The 19,431-nt window shown below is 41.9% G+C and overlaps 1 protein-coding gene across 1 annotated transcript; it reads left to right on the top strand.

The window, feature by feature from the left end:
* Positions 1–692: 692 nt before the first annotated feature.
* Positions 693–6,038, top strand: LOC139110884 (uncharacterized). The gene has a single exon (XM_070670844.1). It carries the CDS (start codon positions 693–695, stop codon positions 6,036–6,038), a length of 5,346 nt encoding a protein of 1,781 aa, XP_070526945.1.
* Positions 6,039–19,431: the final 13,393 nt, after the last annotated feature.

Below are 19,431 nucleotides of genomic sequence, written 5' to 3' on the forward strand. Positions count from 1 at the left end.
TGGCGGTTGCCGCCCCACTCGATGCATTCGTCGCTCTGGCGAATAATTCATACAGTGATGCTAATCCTATTGGATTTCATTACTCTAGCCTTGACTCGGAATGGGTTGCAGTACCTGTACTGTTAAGAAAAAAGAAAATACCAAGAAATGTAATGCGATGCTTGTGCGTTGAAGGGTTTCATGTGTTTGGAAACTTTGCTTCTTCTTTTGTTACTATAAGAAATTTATGACTGAATATCCGGTCACGTAGACCGACTGATAAATCTTCGGAGAAACTGGGCCTTCCCGTAACGCTATACGGTCGTCCTTAGGAACAAAGGCAGGGCGAGCAGATATCGCAAGCCTTCTCTCCGTTGTTAGTTAGTTGCCTTCCGATTCTCAATACGGATAGCTCGTGCTGCTAGCAAATAATATAACTGTGCGTTTTATACGTAAACTGCAATTGAAAAGGTTTGCTTGCGCGTCGCAGAACCGGCAAACCATTAATACTGAACGAACTTTCTATATCTTTATTATTCTTATTTTATTATTATTTTTTTGTATACTTTTATTCAATTAATAAACCGCATTTTCTTTACTATAAAAAATTGTGAAGTGTTTTTGGAAACTCAAACATTTTTTGGTCCTTCGAGCCGGATAGTGTAAATCAGTGCGAAATTTATACTGTTCAAGTTTGCGACAACTTCCTTACGATGAGTCAGAATCACGATACGTTAATTAACAACCAACAGGAGTTGCACGGCCGTATTGCAAGAGCCGTAGACAATTTGCGTAAGCTGGGAACAGCAAAGATAACCAGCAGTGCGATAGAAATTCGAATCAATCAACTGGATACCAATTGGGCGAAATTCGAAAAGGCTCATGATCAATTAAGAGAAGAATATTGGGAACAAGTGAAAACCCATGCCTATATTACTAAAGATTATTATGCAATCGTGGAAGAGGTTTATTACAATCAGCGGGCTACTTTGGAAGAAATGATGCTAACATTGTCGCCCTCAGCAGGATCATCAAAGACACCGGAATCTCCGCGTAGTTCGGAGCCCCTTCGAAGCCAACTACCAAGATTGCAATTGCCTACTTTCTCGGGACGCTTTGAGGATTGGCCTAATTTTAAAGATCTTTTCCAGTCAATGGTGGGAGCTGACAGTTCATTGCAAGAAATACAGAAGTTCCATTACTTAAGAAGCAGTCTTAAGGGGGAAGCGGAACAATTAACGCGAAACATTCCGACGACTGCAGGAAATTACGAACGAGTGTGGACCATGCTTCAGGAACATTACGAAAATAAGCGTTTGCTTGTGCGCTCTGTGCTTACCTCCTTCTCAAATTTGCCGAAAATGAAAGGAGAAAGTGCATTTGAATTGCGAAAGATTTTTAATGGAATGCTGCAGACCGTTGCTGCTTTAGAGGGAATCCAGAGGCCTGTTGCAGAAAATGATTTATTTGTGCATCGAATAATTGAGCTTTTCGATTCTTACACACGTAAGGAGTGGGAATCGGTTATTGGAAATACCACAGATCCTCCATGCTATGAGGAATTGAGACTGTTTATGGAAAATCGTCTCCGAACTTTGGAAGCAATCCAGCCGACGGGACGTGACTTATCGTCTAAAACTACATCTGGATCTCGGGCTACGCGAGCACTTGTTTCTAATCCAGCTCCGTTACAAAGCGGAGGTAAGCCGAACACGTGTTTTTTGTGCCACGGACAACATTATATTCTGGGCTGCCCGGAATTTCAAAGAAAAGGGCCTAATGCGCGCAAAGAATTCGCGATTGAGCATCGCTTGTGTTTCAACTGCTTCGGAAATCACCGAATCAATCTGTGTCCTTCTACCAGAAGCTGCTACTATTGTAAAGACCGACATCATTCAACAATCCATGAGGCCTGTTCAACCGGAAGTATGCGAACTGGAGTCAATGCCTCCGCCGCAGAGCGTCGTACCACCGGACCCAGAGCCATCGAGCATCGAGCCTCAGAGGAGTTCAACGCATCCAGCAGCAGGAACATCAACACCGGGACGGCGCCGCCGAAATACTCGGAAACAACCGAAAAACCAGCCGGAACCAGCACTGAAGGAGCAGTGGCTCTCCACTTGCGTAATCTCGTAGAGCGAAAACGAGTTTTGCTTGCGACTGCCAGGGTTTTCGTTACGGACAAATTTGGTAAAAAACACACCGTGCGTGCGCTAATTGATCCGGGTTCGGAAGTCTCGCTTGCTTCTGAATCTTTAATGCAAAAATTAAAACTCCCGCGAGTTTCGGATTCAACGCCTATTTTTGGAATTGGTGGAATAATAAATATGCATGCTCGTGGTAAAGTAACATTTAAGATAGAATCCGGAACAAAGACTCCGTTTTCATTGCAAATTACAGCGTTAATTTTGTCTCGACTCACCGCCTCCGGGGTTAGTTTAGAAAATATGTTCAGCGAATGGCAACATTTAAGCGGATTAGAGTTAGCAGATCCAGATTTTCGAGCTTCTTTTAATATTGAATTAATTTTAGGCGCGGAAGTATATGCTATTATCCTTGAAGAAGGAATACGTAAAGGAAATATAAACGCTCCGATTGCAATAAAAACCGCGTTGGGATGGGTACTTTCCGGAACGGCGGGCGGAGAGTCAACAGGCAAGGGCGTATCCGTGCATAAATGCACCACGGGAATAGATTTGTCCGATTTAGTAAAGCAATTTTGGCAGCAGGAGGAAATAAAATTGTCTCTTCCGGCCTTAACTGCAGAAGAGATTGAGTGCGAAAAACATTTTGTAGAAACTCATCGCCGTGATGAGACAGGACGTTATATAATTCAATTGCCGTTTTTGAACAAGGACGCGATTCCAAATTTTAAAAACTCTCGCTCAATAGCTGTTAAAATGCTTCAAGCTCTGGAAAAACGATTAAGCAAACAACCGCAGATTCGTAAATTATATGATGAATTTATGACAGAATATCAACAACTTGAGCATATGACTAAAGTAACTTCACCCGCGCCGACGGACAAAGTGTGCTGCTATTTGCCACATCATTGCGTAATCAAATCAGTCGAAGAAAAAACTAAGATACGCGTAGTTTTTAACGGATCAGCCCGAATGGCACAAAATATAAGTTTAAATCAAGTTTTGCTGACGGGTAAAAATTTGCTGCCAGAATTGCCTGCTATAATAACCAATTGGCGCCGACATCGATTTGCGATAGTAGCGGATATAGAAAAAATGTACAGACAAATTTTGGTTGACGACGCGGACAAAAGAATGCAGCGTATTGTCTGGCGTTATGACCCTGCTGAGAATGTAAACGACTATCAGTTAAATACTTTAACTTATGGCCTTGCTTGTGCACCATTTGTAGCTCTGCGAGTATTGCAACAACTCGCAGAGGATGAAAAAGAAAAATATCCTATAGGCGCTTCCGTGTTGCAATCGGAAACTTATATGGACGATATTCTTACCGGAGCAAGTTCCGTAAACGGAATACGTGCTTTAATAAAAGATCTAGTTGCGATTTGCATGGCGGGCGGCTTCCCGTTAAAAAAATGGGCTGCTAGCTCAAAATTAATAGAAGACATAATTCCCAAAACGGAACATCAAAACCAGCCTGTCGTTTGGCAATCCATTGAGGGACACCCGATTTTAGGAATGCAATGGAACCCTAGAACAGATACGTTTGCTTTTCATATCCATATAACTGCAGAAAAAGTATACTCGAAAAGAAAGATTCTATCAGAAGTTGCGCAACTGTTTGATCCGCTTGGGTGGCTAGCACCGGTTATCATTCGCGCGAAAATTTTTATTCAAACATTATGGCTAAAAAGTTTAGATTGGGATGAGCCTCTGCCGAAAGAGGAGCAAGAATTTTGGTTAAAATTTCAAGCAGAACTCCCTGAACTGCAGAAAATTGCTTTGCCTCGCTGGATAAATAGTCTTGCCTCGAATTGTAGTATAGAAATCCACGGATTTTCAGATGCTTCCGAAAGAGCCATTGCTGCGGTTGTTTACTTACGAGTAACGTGGACTAGTCCGGACGAATATGACGATTTCCACTTTTCCAAAATTTCGCTTTTGCAATCAAAAACTAAAGTTGCTCCTTTAAAAACTATTTCTTTACCGCGATTAGAATTAAATGCCGCCGCTCTATTAGTGCGTTTAGTAAATAAAATAAAACTTGCTGCAAAATTTAAAATTAATAGAGTTTATTTATGGTCCGACTCTACGGTTACTTTAGCTTGGATTCGGGGTCATTCTTCGCGTTGGTCAACATATGTAGCTAATAGAGTGACTGAGATACAAGAAACATTGCCTGATGCCCAGTGGAAACACGTGTCCGGTAACGAAAACCCGGCCGATTGTGCGTCGCGAGGAATTTCTCCATCGGAATTAGCAGGCCACCCGCTGTGGTGGACCGGGCCAGCTTGGTTATCACCATACGATGAATTAAATGCGAGATTATTTCATCAAGAAATTCCTCGAACACATGAGGAGGAACGACCTGCTAGAGTACATATAGTTGAAAACAAAAATCAGGAAAATGAAATGCTATTGCAATTTTCTTCGCTAACACGATTATTGCATATTACTGCTTGGTGCCGTCGCTGGCCCACAAGATTACGAGAGCATAAAAATCGAGATCAAGATCTCGAATTAAGCGAACTTGAGAGTGCAAAAAATCTTTGGATTAAGCATTCGCAAGATATATTTTTTTCCAAAGAAATTAAGACTATTAAAAATAAACAGACATTATTACGACAAAGTGCATTATATAAATTAAATCCGTTTCTTGACAAAAATGAGATACTTCGAGTAGGTGGCCGATTGCAACACTCGTCTATTAATTATAATCAAAAGCATCCGATCATTCTCAGCAAGGATTCATATTTTGCGAAATTAGTAATTGATAAGTGCCATCGTATGACACTGCACGGCGGGGTGCAGTTAACCTTAGCTACAATAAGACAAAGATATTGGATCTTAGGCGGACGCCAAGTGGTTAAATCATTCATACACAAATGCGCCAAATGTATACGTTGGAAAGGAACAGCATGTTTCCCGCTTATGGGAAGTTTGCCTCATGCGAGAACTTCTCCGTTACCACCGTTCTTTAATACAGGTCTAGATTATGCTGGACCAATTATGATGCGAACCTCAAAGGGCAGAGGCCAAAGAGCCTATAAGGGTTTTATTGCCATTTTCGTTTGTTTTTCTACCAGAGCTGTTCACATAGAAGCCGTTTCAGATTATACAACTGAAGCATTTCTAGCGGCTTTTAGGCGATTCACTTCTAGACGCGGATTATGTGCCCATCTTTATAGTGATCGCGGCACAAATTTCATAGGGGCAGATGCGCAGCTTAGAAATTTTATAAAACAGATAACACGTGATTCATTGATTAAAAATAATTTAACCAATAAAGGGGTTCTTTGGCATTTCAATCCCCCCAGTGCACCCCACTTTGGGGGTCTCTGGGAAGCCGCGGTGAAATCTGCAAAATTTCATATTCACCGGGTAATCGGTAAAGCAACACTGACGTATGAAGAATTAGCAACTTTCTTGACGCAGGTAGAAGCATGCTTAAACTCGAGACCCTTGCTTCCTATCACCGATGACCCCGAAGATTTTGAAGCACTTACGCCGGGTCATTTTTTAATAGGGCAACCTCTAAATGCTATACCCGAACCTTCATTACAAGAGATACCTGAGAATCGGCTAAAGCGATGGCATCTCATTCAGAAAATGCGAGACCACTTTTGGCAACGATGGTCCAATGAATATATTCCGACGCTTAATGTAAGAAATAAATGGTCTGTGGCGATGAAAAACTTAAAAATTAATACTCTATGTTTAAATCGTGGGGAAGGCACTGCACCTTCGAAATGGCCCCTTGGGCGTATTATTGCTATTCACCCTGGAGCCGACGGTCAAGTTCGCGTGGTAACCGTTAAAACTGCAACAACCACTTATACGCGACCCGTAGTTAAAATCGTTCCTTTGTTCGCTGATAATGAAATAAATCATGATGTAAATGCAACCGAAACATAAACATGCTAGCGTAAGCAAATGTTCGTTCACAGCGAGAACGAGGCGGGCGGAATGTTAAGAAAAAAGAAAATATCAAGAAATGTAATGCGATGCTTGTGCGTTGAAGGGTTTCATGTGTTTGGAAACTTTGCTTCTTCTTTTGTTACTATAAGAAATTTATGACTGAATATCCGGTCACGTAGACCGACTGATAAATCTTCGGAGAAACTGGGCCTTCCCGTAACGCTATACGGTCGTCCTTAGGAACAAAGGCAGGGCGAGCAGATATCGCAAGCCTTCTCTCCGTTGTTAGTTAGTTGCCTTCCGATTCTCAATACGGATAGCTCGTGCTGCTAGCAAATAATATAACTGTGCGTTTTATACGTAAACTGCAATTGAAAAGGTTTGCTTGCGCGTCGCAGAACCGGCAAACCATTAATACTGAACGAACTTTCTATATCTTTATTATTCTTATTTTATTATTATTTTTTTGTATACTTTTATTCAATTAATAAACCGCATTTTCTTTACTATAAAAAATTGTGAAGTGTTTTTGGAAACTCAAACATGTACCATCTCGCATGTTAGGCCAGTCGTGGTTACTTGCCTATATTTTCGCATTCCTTTCTTCAGATGCCTGGAGTGGTACTGTCAACTATATGACCAGCTCAAACCGAACATTCCCGGACAAAGAAGATTACAATACCTTTGAGACGTACCTACCCGCAGTGAACAACATTGATGTCCCCGGGTGCAGACGCGTTATGTTGGTTTTGATAGATGAAACATCTCAGAATTGCCCAGCTAACATCAATATTCCCACCTTAGCACAAGCTCCTTGCATCGTTCCAATGTGGCGTGGACGAGGCGAACTGCAGGGCGAAAGCCTCGCTAATGCGTGGAACAGCTTCTGGTGCACAGCCAACATAGCAAACGCTAGGCGCGACACCCTTTGTGCATTTAATGAAGTGTCGGGTCTGCTGGGTGTGTCAGACTGTGTGGGAACGTCTTTATCCCTCGTCGCTGAATTATACGGAGTGTGGTACCAAGGAATTGCCCCCGACCAACATCACGGGAGGCCAGGGCCGGATTACCTACAGGCCCCATACGGGTCATGGACCGCACGGGGATGATGGGGAGTAATCTCTTTAATGTCAATAGACACGACCAACTCGATGCAAGACGCAGGACTGTAGGATACAATTTTTCGAGTGTTTCGCCCAACCATATAAGCCCAACAGGCATAGTACGTATCCGATACGTGGGTGAGGGCGCGGGTGGTAACGTCATAGTTACATGGCATAAACAATCACCCAACCACGTTGTGCCCTCTTACAACATACAAACTATGACACCTGTGATGCGCATAGCCTCCTCGTTGGGTTTGGTGTTGACCAACCCCGCAAACACAAAATTTTCATCACCAAACGGACTCACACATTGGGTCCACATGCTCTCGTGTGCGGTAAGCTTTTCCATGAGTGTATTTTTAACATCAAATGATATTACACCCAAAAACTGGAATGGCTTATATAATAAGTACGATACCGCTCACCGAGACATGGTCGTTGACACCTTGAAAACAAAAAAAACATTTTTGAAAATCTGGTAACGTAGCATAGTGCGGTAACGTTAGCAAATGCCCACGTGTTTATTTTCAGCGTTCCACTTCCATCAGAAACAAAAATATTGACAAAAACGAAAAAAATTTTTGAAGTTTTAACAACGTAGCATCGTGCGGTGACGTCAGCTGATGCCCACGTGATTATTTTCAGCGTTCTACTTCCACCAAGGGCAAAAATATTGACGAAAAACGAAAAAAAATATTTTGAAAGTCTGGTAACGTAGCATCGTGCGGTGACGTCAGCAGATGCCCACGTGACTATTTTCAGCGTTCTACCTTCACAAAAGGCAAAGATATTGACAAAAAACAAAAAATAAATTTTTTCAATTTTAACAACGTAGCATCGTGGTGTGATGTCAGCAGATGCCCACGTTTCTATTTTCAGCGTTCTACACTCACCAGGAGCGGAGAAATTAACGAAAAACAAAAAAAAAATTTTTGAAAATCTGGCAAAATAGCATCGTGCGGTGACGTCAGCAGATGCCCACGTGACTATTTTCAGCGTTCTACTTCCACCAGGGGCGACAATAGTGACAAAAAACGAAAAAAAATTTTTGGAAAATCTAGTAACGTAGCATAGTGCGGTAACGTTAGCAAATGCCCACGTGTTTATTTTCAGCGTTCCACTTCCATCAGAAACAAAAATATTGACAAAAAACGAAAAAAAAATTTTTGAAGTTTTAACAACGTAGCATCGTGCGGTGACGTCAGCTGATGCCCACGTGATTATTTTCAGCGTTCTACTTCCACCAAGGGCAAAAATATTGACGAAAAACGAAAAAAAATATTTTGAAAGTCTGGTAACGTAGCATCGTGCGGTGACGTCAGCAGATGCCCACGTGACCATTTTCAGCGTTATACCTTCACCAAAGGCGAAAATATTGACGAAAAACGAAAAAAAATATTTTGAAAGTCTGGTAACGTAGCATCGTGCGGTGATGTCAGCAGATGCCCACGTGACTATTTTTAGCGTTCTACCTTCGCCAAGGGCAAAGATATTGACAAAAAACAAAAAAAAATTTTTTGAAAATCGAGTAACGTAGCATCGTGCGGTGACGTCAGCAGATGCCCACGTGACTATTTTTAGCGTTCTACTTCCACCAGGGGCGACAATAGTGACAAAAAACGAAAAAAAATTTTTGGAAAATCTAGTAACGTAGCATCGTGCGGTGACGTCAGCAGATGCCCACGTGACTATTTTCAGCGTTCTACCTTCACAAAAGGCAAAGATATTGACAAAAAACAAAAAATAAATTTTTTCAATTTTAACAACGTAGCATCGTGGTGTGATGTCAGCAGATGCCCACGTTTCTATTTTCAGCGTTCTACACTCACCAGGAGCGGAGAAATTAACGAAAAACAAAAAAAAAATTTTTGAAAATCTGGCAAAATAGCATCGTGCGGTGACGTCAGCAGATGCCCACGTGACTATTTTCAGCGTTTTACTTCCACCAGAAGCGAAAATATTGACGAAAAACAAAAAAAAATTTTTTGAAAATCGAGTAACGTAGCATCGTGCGGTGACGTCAGCAGATGCCCACCTCACCATTTTTAGCGTTCTACTTCCACCAAAAACAAAAATATTGACAAAAAACGAAAAAAAAATTTTTAAAGTTTTAACAACGTAGCATCGTTCGGTGACGTCAGCACATACCCACGTTTATATTTTCAGCGTTCTACACTCACCAAAAGCGGAGAAATTAACGAAAAACAAAAAAAAATATTTTTGAAATTTGGCAACATAGCAATGTGCGGCATTAAAAAAGATGCATACGGGCCTATTACGAGTCTTTTAATTTCACCAGAAGCCGAGATATGGCCAAAAACCGAAAAATATATTTTTGAAATTTGGCAAGGTAGCATTGTGCGCAACTTGAAAATAATGCATATGGACCTATTTTGAGCTATCTGAATTTAACAGTAGCCGAGATATGGCCAAAAAACGAAAAAAAATATTTTTTTAATTTGGCAACATAGCATTGTGAGGCATTTAAAGGAGATGCATACGGGCTTATTCCGAGCCTTCTATTTTCATCAGTAGCCGAGATATGACCAAAAGACAAAAAAAAATATTTTTGAAATTTGGCAACGTAGCATTGTGCGCAACTTAAAAAAAATGCATACGGACCTATTCCGAGCTATCTGAATTTACCAGTAGCCGAGATATGGCCAAAAAAACAAAATAGAAATTTTTGAAATTTGGCAACATAGCATTGTGCGGAATTTAAAAGAGATCCATACGGACATATTCCGAGCCTTCTATTTTCATCAGTAGCCAAGATATGGCCAAAAAACGATAAAAAATATTTTTAAAATGTTGTAACACGACAGCGCACGCTGGTCATTGACCACCAAGCGCGACACATTTTTATACACAACTCAGCAGATTATCAAACTGTTGGAATCTGCTGAGCTCAAGAATCCGTCTTGTCAGCCTTTCGACATCACGCGCTATCAGCAGAAGGCAGTAGAGCACGCGGCCACTTCCTTCTGCTATTTCGCTGACAAGACCAAAAATAATAATATATAATGCACGAGCTCCGAAGCTCGTGCAAGTCAGTTCGGGAGTTCGAGGTAGCGACTCGTAACTCCATCACCGAAACATTAAGGAGAAATAAATCCATTACTATACTTTGTACAACTAAGTATATATTTATTCACTCCACCGTACACCGACTACACTGAAAAGTGTAATATTCGGAGGACGGACCCCGTGCACCGCTCCGGTGCAACATTACTCAGAGTTCGTGCTAATGGGGCGAAGTCACACCGACATGCTAACGCTGAATTTAGGATTGAAATTAAACGGGGTAAAGACCAAATAGTGTAACCGTTGACTTGGTCACTGAATATAATATTTAATGCAATAAAAAAGTGTACAATATGATTGGTAATCGATTCGCGTTTGAGGTAAGTTGCTGTTGAGTTATAATATTAAAGTCTTAATTAAATTTGAATTTGAATTGCAATGGCTTACAAAAGTGAATTAAATTTAGAATAGAATTGACCACGGTAGCTAATTTAAGTGTAATATCCCTCAGGTTTAAAAATGAATAAAACTTACGTTGTTAATTGTCAGAAGAAATTAATATCCTGGGGCGTTAATCTTAAATGTAGCCACCGGCCTGTGAATGTAGTTCCAGGCGTCGGATGTTTCACAAAATTAATCCTTGAAGTAGAACAGTAGAACTGAGCGGAGTAGCAAGTGTATTGCTAACGCTCTCACAAAACTAAGTCTTAATGACAGGTATAAAGAATAGACTGGCACGGACTATGTGCACTGTATGACTGATTGAATCCGACTGACACCGGGTTGAGGCACCGCTCGAGCTTATATACGATTGTCTCGACAAAGGTTTGCGCATGGTGTCGGCATCGTTCATTTTCAAAGCGAAGGATGTTGAGTCTTGGTCGATAAGATAATTTTTACTATCAGCAGCCTGGAATGTGTTTTGCAAAATTCTTGCGGATGTTGGGACTTAGCTTCCAGACAGAATTTTTCGTACGAAAAAATTATCTTACTTGTTGCGACTTAGTTTTCATGCGGATTAATATGCAAAGGAATTTATCTCTATGGATTGAAAAGAGAGGCTTCAAGGCTGAAATAATACGTATGAGAAAGTTTTATTAAGTCCGACACTATGGCGCCCTTTGAAGGTTGCTGCGCTTATACTATGGCATGGCGTTGGGCATAGCTTCCTTATGAGACTGCTTAAAAATTATTAACATTGTTAAATTTTACGCAAATTGGCTTTAAACAGTCTCTCTGCTATAGGAAAGTAAAAAGCATAAAGAGGTTTCTTACAGTCTCTGTTAGACAAGGTATAGTAGAAATTTATAAGTCTTCATGCAGCAGGGGTATAGAAAGCATGAAGAAGCAATCAAGGATTTATTATAAGGGTGTATTATAATGAATAAAAGTTTTTAGGCAGCAGAGATGTAAAAAGTGGTAGAAGATATGCAGAATAGTATTAAAAGAATATTAGTAATTATAGCGTTAGGACCACGAAAAGTACGATTTTTGGCAAGTTTTATACTGAGGAGGTATCAGGAGAACATGAGGGTATAGTTGGTAATTTACCATATGCCATGTCGGTAAGGTAGGTTTCTCACTTATCGACTACGCTCTGTTTTATCACTTACCACGGTCGGTAAGGTAAGTTTTTCGTTTACTGACTTATCATTAAATAACTATTTTATCGATTACCATTAGTCAGTAAAGTAGATTTTCCGTTTATTGGATTTTTAATAAAAAGCTAAGTTATCGATTACCAATTTCGGGTAATTTATCGACGAGTAAATTAATTGTTAATAAATTGACTTAAAGTAGCTGGAACGTTAATAAAATGATTAATTATTCTTAAGTATTAAAGGATTAGTATAAACTCGAAAGAAAAATAGTAAATGAATATTTGTTAGTAAAAATAAAGAAAAATATTGTAAGTATTTCATATGGTAGAGACGAACGTCAGGACGTCACATCCCTTCTTCCTTATTTGAGAACAAACCTCCGATGATTTCGAAGAAGTTTGTTCGATTAATTGTAATCTGTGAAGTATCATATTAAGACGCGATGTATCGTATTTAGTGTCTGTGCTGAATGGCACAACAATGATAAGGATGCTCCGAGAGCCATGGGGCCTGATTTCTTTCGGGGAGCCAGTCGCTCTTGGGTAGCGTCTCCGACCCGGTCATATCTGTATTCCGAAATTAATAAATATATCTTTTTGTTAATTACTTATGATTTCCTTAAATTATTATTTGTATCGTCACGTTGATAAAAGAACATCACAATTTGGCGGAGTCGGTAGGACTGGATGGGATCAGGAGGATTTCATAATTGTTTTTAATTCAAAGTATTGATGAGTGACCGTAGTTCGAGAAAAGTACACGTTACGGTGATAGTGCCCGATGAGTGATACGGAAAGACTGTCAAGTGACAACCAAGAAAAGTGTTAGCTGGGTTTATTACCTGAGAAAAAAGCAAGTGTGCCGTTTGCTTCAAGAAAAACAGATTGAGTACGGAGAAATTGAAACTTTGGACGTATTGCGAAGGAGATTGGCTGAAAAGATACGAAGGGAGCAAGAACCATCGCGGGACCAAAGATCAGCCTCTTGCCGGCTGATCACTATTGAATCTCCGATTGATTGTACTGGCGTTAACGACACGATGGCAACGGAAACACCCAAATTGGAAGCGCCGAAACTGGAGTTTCATCTGAAGAGTGACGATTGGGAAACTTTTGCGGATAGGCTGGAAATCTATTTCGAAGCCAATAACATCACGGATGCTAAGCGCAAGGCAGTTATTATGTTGACCAGGGTCGATGAGGAGACATTCAAATTATTCCGTAATCTTTGCGCGCCAGAAAAACCAGGTGGAAAGAGCTGCGAACAACTGCGGAAGGTGATAAACGATCATTTATGCCCTGCTCCTTCAGAAGTGATAGAAAAGTGCACGTTCAACCAGACAAAACAGGAAATTTCAGAATCGGTATCGGAATATGCAACTAAATTAAAAAAATTGTCACAGTAGGGAATAAACACGGGTTCTAACCCAGGAGCGTTGAGGGAGGCGAGGGGACGGGGGAAAAAACCGCGATGACAGGAGCGCGGGGAGAGGTAGCCGTAGGTAAGAAGAGACCGTGCGGGGAGGGGGAGGGGTATCCGTCACCCATTCATATACCCCCGGTCTCTTCCCACCTACGGCTACCTCTCCCCGCGCTCCTCTCATAGCGGTTTTTTCCCCCGTCCCCTCGCCTCCCTCAACGCTCCTGAGTTAGAACCCGTGTTTATTCCCGTGTTTATTCCCCCTCACAACACCCCGCGCTAGCAACAACCGTTAATATATTATAAATACAATAAAAAAACTTACGTTTTTTAATTTTGTTGCATTCTTTTTATTGGCAACAATTTGCTGTCCGCCAAAACGGATTGTTTTATGTGGGTGCACAAGTTTATCTGCTTATCAAGTACATATATGCGCTTGTCACTCACGGGATTTTCAGGAATTGAACGAAGAGTTCTGTTTAATATTAATATTCCGCCACGGCTGCTTTCACGAGATAAGCGATTGTCTAAATATAAGCTAAATTGAGCTAAACTGCGATTTTGGTGTGTACCACACCACACACCGCCTGTACTGAATGGGGTACGATCCCCCAACACACGACGCGCAAGAATATGCAGTAGCGACGAACACTTTACCATTTGAGAGAAATTAGACGTTACACTTGAAAAAATCAGCATGCGACTGACAGGCTACAGCTGTGAGCTCACTGCAGACAGTCAGAAAGTAAAACGAAAGCATTTTTTTATCAACAGCAGTCCCGAAGGTGTGACATATACTCATGCGAATCTTTTTACAGCGTTTAGCACGTTTGAAACTTAAGATGCATTTTATCATGCAATGAGAGATTAAGAAATTATTTCATTTAAAAGATGTATCTCGAAAAATGCGACATATACTTATACAAATTTTTCTTATAGCTACACGTTTGAAACTCAAGATGCATTCTTGCACATAATGTGAAATTATTTTATATTAAAAATATAAATTTGCAAATATTTTTTTCTTATAAACAATATATTTAATATAAATATTTTGAAATATAATATAAACATTTAAAACATATACTCATGCGAATCTTTCTTTGAAATTTTTTTATCATCTACTATCCTAAGGTGTGTTGCACCCGACAGGTGCAAGGGGTCCGTCCTCCCGGAACTTCTTGTAATTCGGCGAGGGGCACGTAATAAAGATCACACTGGCTTTTACTTCGAAGTCTTTTTATTTCCCTTTTGTTAAGTTCTTCGGCTTCGGGCAGCGTTACCCCGTCGTTGTGATTATCAGAATGACCCGCGGACATTCGGTGGCCGCGGGTTTTATACGCGACTGTTGCTAAGGCGGAAAAGCAACAGTTCGCGGATTCCGGGCGCGTAGGACAGTGACCGCGTTCGGTCATTGCCTAGGCGAAAAGTGCAAGGCGTCGATCGGTCAGCGGATTCCGCGATCGGGTGATCCGATCGACGCTGGTTGTTAACCCGGCCTTCACGTGCGTGGCCTTGCTGTTGCCAGGGTCGGGTTACAACATCCCTCCCCCCCCTGGGGAGAAGAAAAAGGCCAGAGTTTTATTAGGGCCGTTTTTTTCTTGTCGCTGTTTACAGAAGCCATTACATTATTCGGTTGCTTAATCTAATTTTCTTACTTCGCTTATCGCTCTAAACTTATGACTTATACGGACGCGGTCGCCGTGGTTGGTTTCAACATGCGAGGAGGCGGAGGGGGTTTTTTATTTTTATTATATCTTCTTATACCTAATATTACAATTACCGCAATTATAGCTATCACGCTTACGGTGGTACTGGCGCTCGCGGTGTACACGATTATTTCGTGTGAGATGATACCTCCGGGCTGACTCACTGTGTTGTCTAGCTCACTGAGCTCGCCGCTTAACTTATCTAACTCTACCGGGTTTCTTATAAATGTCTCGCGTTGTATCTCTTTCACATTCGTACCTTCCGGTAAGGCATTCGCGGGTGTAAGGCTTAGGTTGTATAGAGGTAAGTGAGTAATTATGTCTGTCTCGTTTGAAGCTGTCCTTGTGCGTATCGTCATGTCGGTCGTGGTGATTTTGCATTCTCCGTATACATTCAATTTTCCCGTCCGCTTAATCAGTAGTATTTTGCTCGGGTAGTTTGTGCATTGCATGTGTATCTCCTGTGTGTTTATGGTCGAAAATAACCACGCCTGCGGCTCGCTTAGAGTCATCCAAAACGTGGCACGCGACGTGAGGTGTCGTATGTCGCATTGCGTCGGTTGCTGCTCGGGTCGCGTGAGCGCCTGTATCTCACACGGGGCATTCGCCTTAACGCGATAAACCGGGTGATTCTGCATGCATATGTAGTTTTTGTTCCCACGCTTGCATTTCTTTAACTCGTCCGCGGTTAATAAGATATAATTCGCGTTATCTCGGTCAAACGCGATTATTTCGTTGTTTACGTTTATTACCTTAAATCTATTTTCCTTCTCTATGACGGGTACCGGCGAGACTCTCATTACCTCGTACGACTCATATTTGACGATGGGGAACTTTATAATAGTTACTATCGCGTTCTTTTTATAATATGCGCTAATGTCCGCGTATTTCTGTATGTCATTCCAGCTTTGTTCGTTTACTCTAAATGGTAAGTGATTTCCCCCTTTTAAATGCCCCGAGACTTCTCTTAACTCTATTATTAGTTTTTCTAAGGGTAGTATGCGCAGGTTTATAATGTCCGCTTTTGCGTGCGTTATAAAATCGGTTACGTCGTATACGTCGCTTATCATATTTTTAATTAATGCCTCTAATACCGACAGATAGTCTATCGCGTATAGTCTGCGCGTCAGCTGGTCCAGCCTCCAGCTGATATTGCTCGTTGCGTTTGCTAAAATCTGTATGTGGTGTTCCACTTTATCTTCCATCAATTTTATGTGTCCTATGGTTGTGTTTAAAATTTTTATTTGCGTCTTGGCGACATGTTGTAGCGCTTCCTGCCGCGAATGTATAATTTCCAGTTGTTCGGTTATTTGCTCTTCGTCATCCGCGTCCATTAATCCGAACAATGATTTTCCTACTTTCCCTACAATGTCTATTATCCCCTTTTTTGTACTGGCACTCCGTATATAATTCGTAGCCGGTTCAACGCGACCGTTAGCTTATTATTTTCTGCCGCTGCTGTATATAGTATCTCCATACACTTTGCGCCTATCTGATCTTCCTTTGCTTTGTAGAAATTCTCGCATAATTCTTCTGCTTTAGTGACGTAGCTTTGTAAATTCTTGTACCGTGCTTCGATGGCTTCTGTGTCGGTGATTATTACGAATTTCCACACGGATTCGGTTATCTGAAGTTGTCCCTGGCCCTCGAAGTATAGCCCGGGTTCGTTCTCGAATTTGGTGATTTTGTACGGCGGTGACTGTTCACCCCTCGTACCGCCGTTTGAACCGTGTGTTGCAGCGAGAATAATTCTGAAAGGTAAATTATCTTTCAGTCTTATTATAACGCGACGCCGCGTTGGCTTTTTTTTTTTTTTTTTTTTTGAGTGTGCGAAGTGTCCCCACGTGTCTGAAGTTTCGTTTGCGCCGGCGAAAAGGACTCTATCGCTGAGGTGAGTGCATATATTCTATTTCATTCGTGTAATATTACGGTGTCGCCTTAATCTATCCCGTGAATTTTTTATGCTCGTCCCGTCAGTCTTCTTCTCGTTGTCAACGGGTATACTTCGGTTTTTTTTTATAAGTACTCGTTCTATTTTCCGGAGTTTGAGCAAAAGTAAGAATATCGCGTTTTTGTTTCCGGAAAAAAAAAGAAAAAAAAATATTTTATTATAATTTTTTTTTTTTTTTTTTTTTGTGTGTTTCTTACATTTACTTTCCTTATAATTACTTAAGTGTACTTATATCTACGGGGTGTTTATTTGTGATTTCTTCGTTTCCAGTGGATTTTCCAAGAGAGGCAACCTTGGCATCGGGGGAGCGGTGTTACCGGTGCCACGCGCCCGGGTACATCGTGCTGTGCCAGGACCATCTCCTGGACCGGGCGCGGTACCTCGTCTGCGTGAGGTGCAGCCAGTCCTTTGAGCCACGGATGTGTGAGGCCTGCTGCACCCCACGGACGCCGTCGCCGCCTCCCCCGCCGCGGGACGACTTTCGCCTAATATCCGTGTGGGAGCGTCGCTACGACGTGGACCTCCGGGTCCGGGCGACGTCGACTGGCCGGGTCGTCTGGCCCCTCAGCAATCGTGAGTAGTGTTATTTTTCTATGCTTTGTCCGTCCTTTGGCTTGAACCCAGCCTCTTTGAGTCCTGAGGCTGGTATCGATTGCCTCTGCCACTGGTCCCCCTGCTGTTTATTCCTTATCCCTATTGCTTATTTACTCCTGTCCGCCTCGCTGCGCGTGATCTCTCTTCGTTTTTATTAATGATCTATAAAGGCTTTTAGTCGGTTCGCGTGTACTCGCGTTGTTTTTCGGCCCTTTCTTATTGTATAATTTACGTCGCCGTTCCGTTCGATTATTATATACGGTCCTATCCATTTAGCATCTAATTTTTTCGATCGCCCCCTTCGTACCGTTTCGTCGTGCAGTAACACATGGTCGCCTACCTTGAATGCGCGCGGATTTATTTTCTGATCGAACGCACTTTTTGTTTTTTCCTTTTTTAGTCTGGCATTTTCTCTGGCTATCCGGTTGGCCGCGCGCAATCGCTCGCGTAATTCTTGCGCGTAATTTTCGTAAGAGTACGTTAGTTTGGGCGCCGTGGTCAGTGCTGTAGGTAGCATTGCCTGGTGCCTGTACACAAGTTCGAATGGGGTGAATCCCGTGGATGTGTGGGGCGTGGTGTTATAAGTGAACATCGCATAGGGTAGCCACTCATCCCAGTCGGTTTGTTCTTCATTCAGATAATGTCGCAGATATTCCGCTAGGGTTCTATGCGATCTCTCTAGCGCCCCGTTCGTTTCAGGGTGGTATGCGGTGGTTTGAATCTTGTTTATTTTCAAAAGTTTACAGGTTTGTTTAAAGATTTCGCTTAGGAAGTTGGTCCCTTGGTCCGTGAGAATATTCTCGGGTATGCCGTGCTCGAGAATTATCTTTGTCGCGAACGCCTTGGCCACGGTAGCCGCTTCTTGGTTCGGTAACGCGATAGCCTTGCTGAACTTAGTTAGGAGATCTTGAAATGTCAGCACGTATTTATTTCCGGCGGTCGTTATCGGTAGCGGTCCCACGATGTCCAGGGCGCATTTCTCAAAGGGTTTCCCTGGCGTGTCCGTTAATATCAGCGGCATTTTCGTTTTTCGGCTTAATTTGTTCTTTTGACAATTTACGCATTTCTGGATGTACTTTTCGATATCTTTATTCATTCCGGGCCAATTATGACGTAATTTGATCCTATTTATTGTGCGATTTACTTCCTGGTGTCCTCCTAAGGGGGAGTCGTGATATTCTTTGAGTATTTTTATTTTCTCTTCTTCGCTGTATTTCTGTTCTTCGTCGGTCTCGTTTGTGCTGACTCCGATAAACTCCTCTGGCGGGTTTCTGCTGAGCGCGTCCGCGTTTGTATTCTGCTTGCCTGACTTATGCACGTTGTCATATGTGTACTCTTCTAGTTTTAGTCTCCACCTGATTAATCGTGATCCCGGATCGTTAACGTTAAATAGCCACACGAGTGGTTTATGATCCGTGATTATAATAAAACGCGTGCCATAAATGTACGGGCGAAAATGTTTTACCGCCCAGACTATTGCTAGTAGCTCTTTTTCCGTTGTACTGTAGTTTTTCTCCGCTTTATTTAGTATTCTGCTAGCGTATGCGATAGGGCGGTCTTCTCCTATTTCCCCTTGCGACAGAATAGCCCCGATCGCGTAGTCCGAGGCGTCGGTGGTAATCAGAAAAATTTTTTCGAAATTCGGATAGCTTAGCACAGGGGCGGTAGTCAGTTTTTCTTTCAGTATCTCGAAAGCTTGCTGTTGCTCCATTTCCCATTTGAAAACGCTGTCTTTTCGCGTAAGCGCGGTTAAAGGTTTTGCGGTTTTTGAAAAATTTTCGATGAATTTGCGATAATATCCCGCTAGCCCTATAAATGATTGTACGTCGCGTACTCGTTTTGGCGTCGGGAATTGTTGTATTGCAGTTAGTTTAGATGGGTCGGGTCGTATTCCTCCCTCCGTTATTATATGTCCTAAATATAAAACTTCCTTCCTGAGAAACTCGCACTTCTCAGGTTGAAGTTTCAGATTATGTTGGCGCAATC

Source organism: Cardiocondyla obscurior, linkage group LG22 (assembly GCF_019399895.1).
Source record: "Cardiocondyla obscurior isolate alpha-2009 linkage group LG22, Cobs3.1, whole genome shotgun sequence".
NCBI classification, from domain to species: domain Eukaryota; kingdom Metazoa; phylum Arthropoda; class Insecta; order Hymenoptera; family Formicidae; genus Cardiocondyla; species Cardiocondyla obscurior.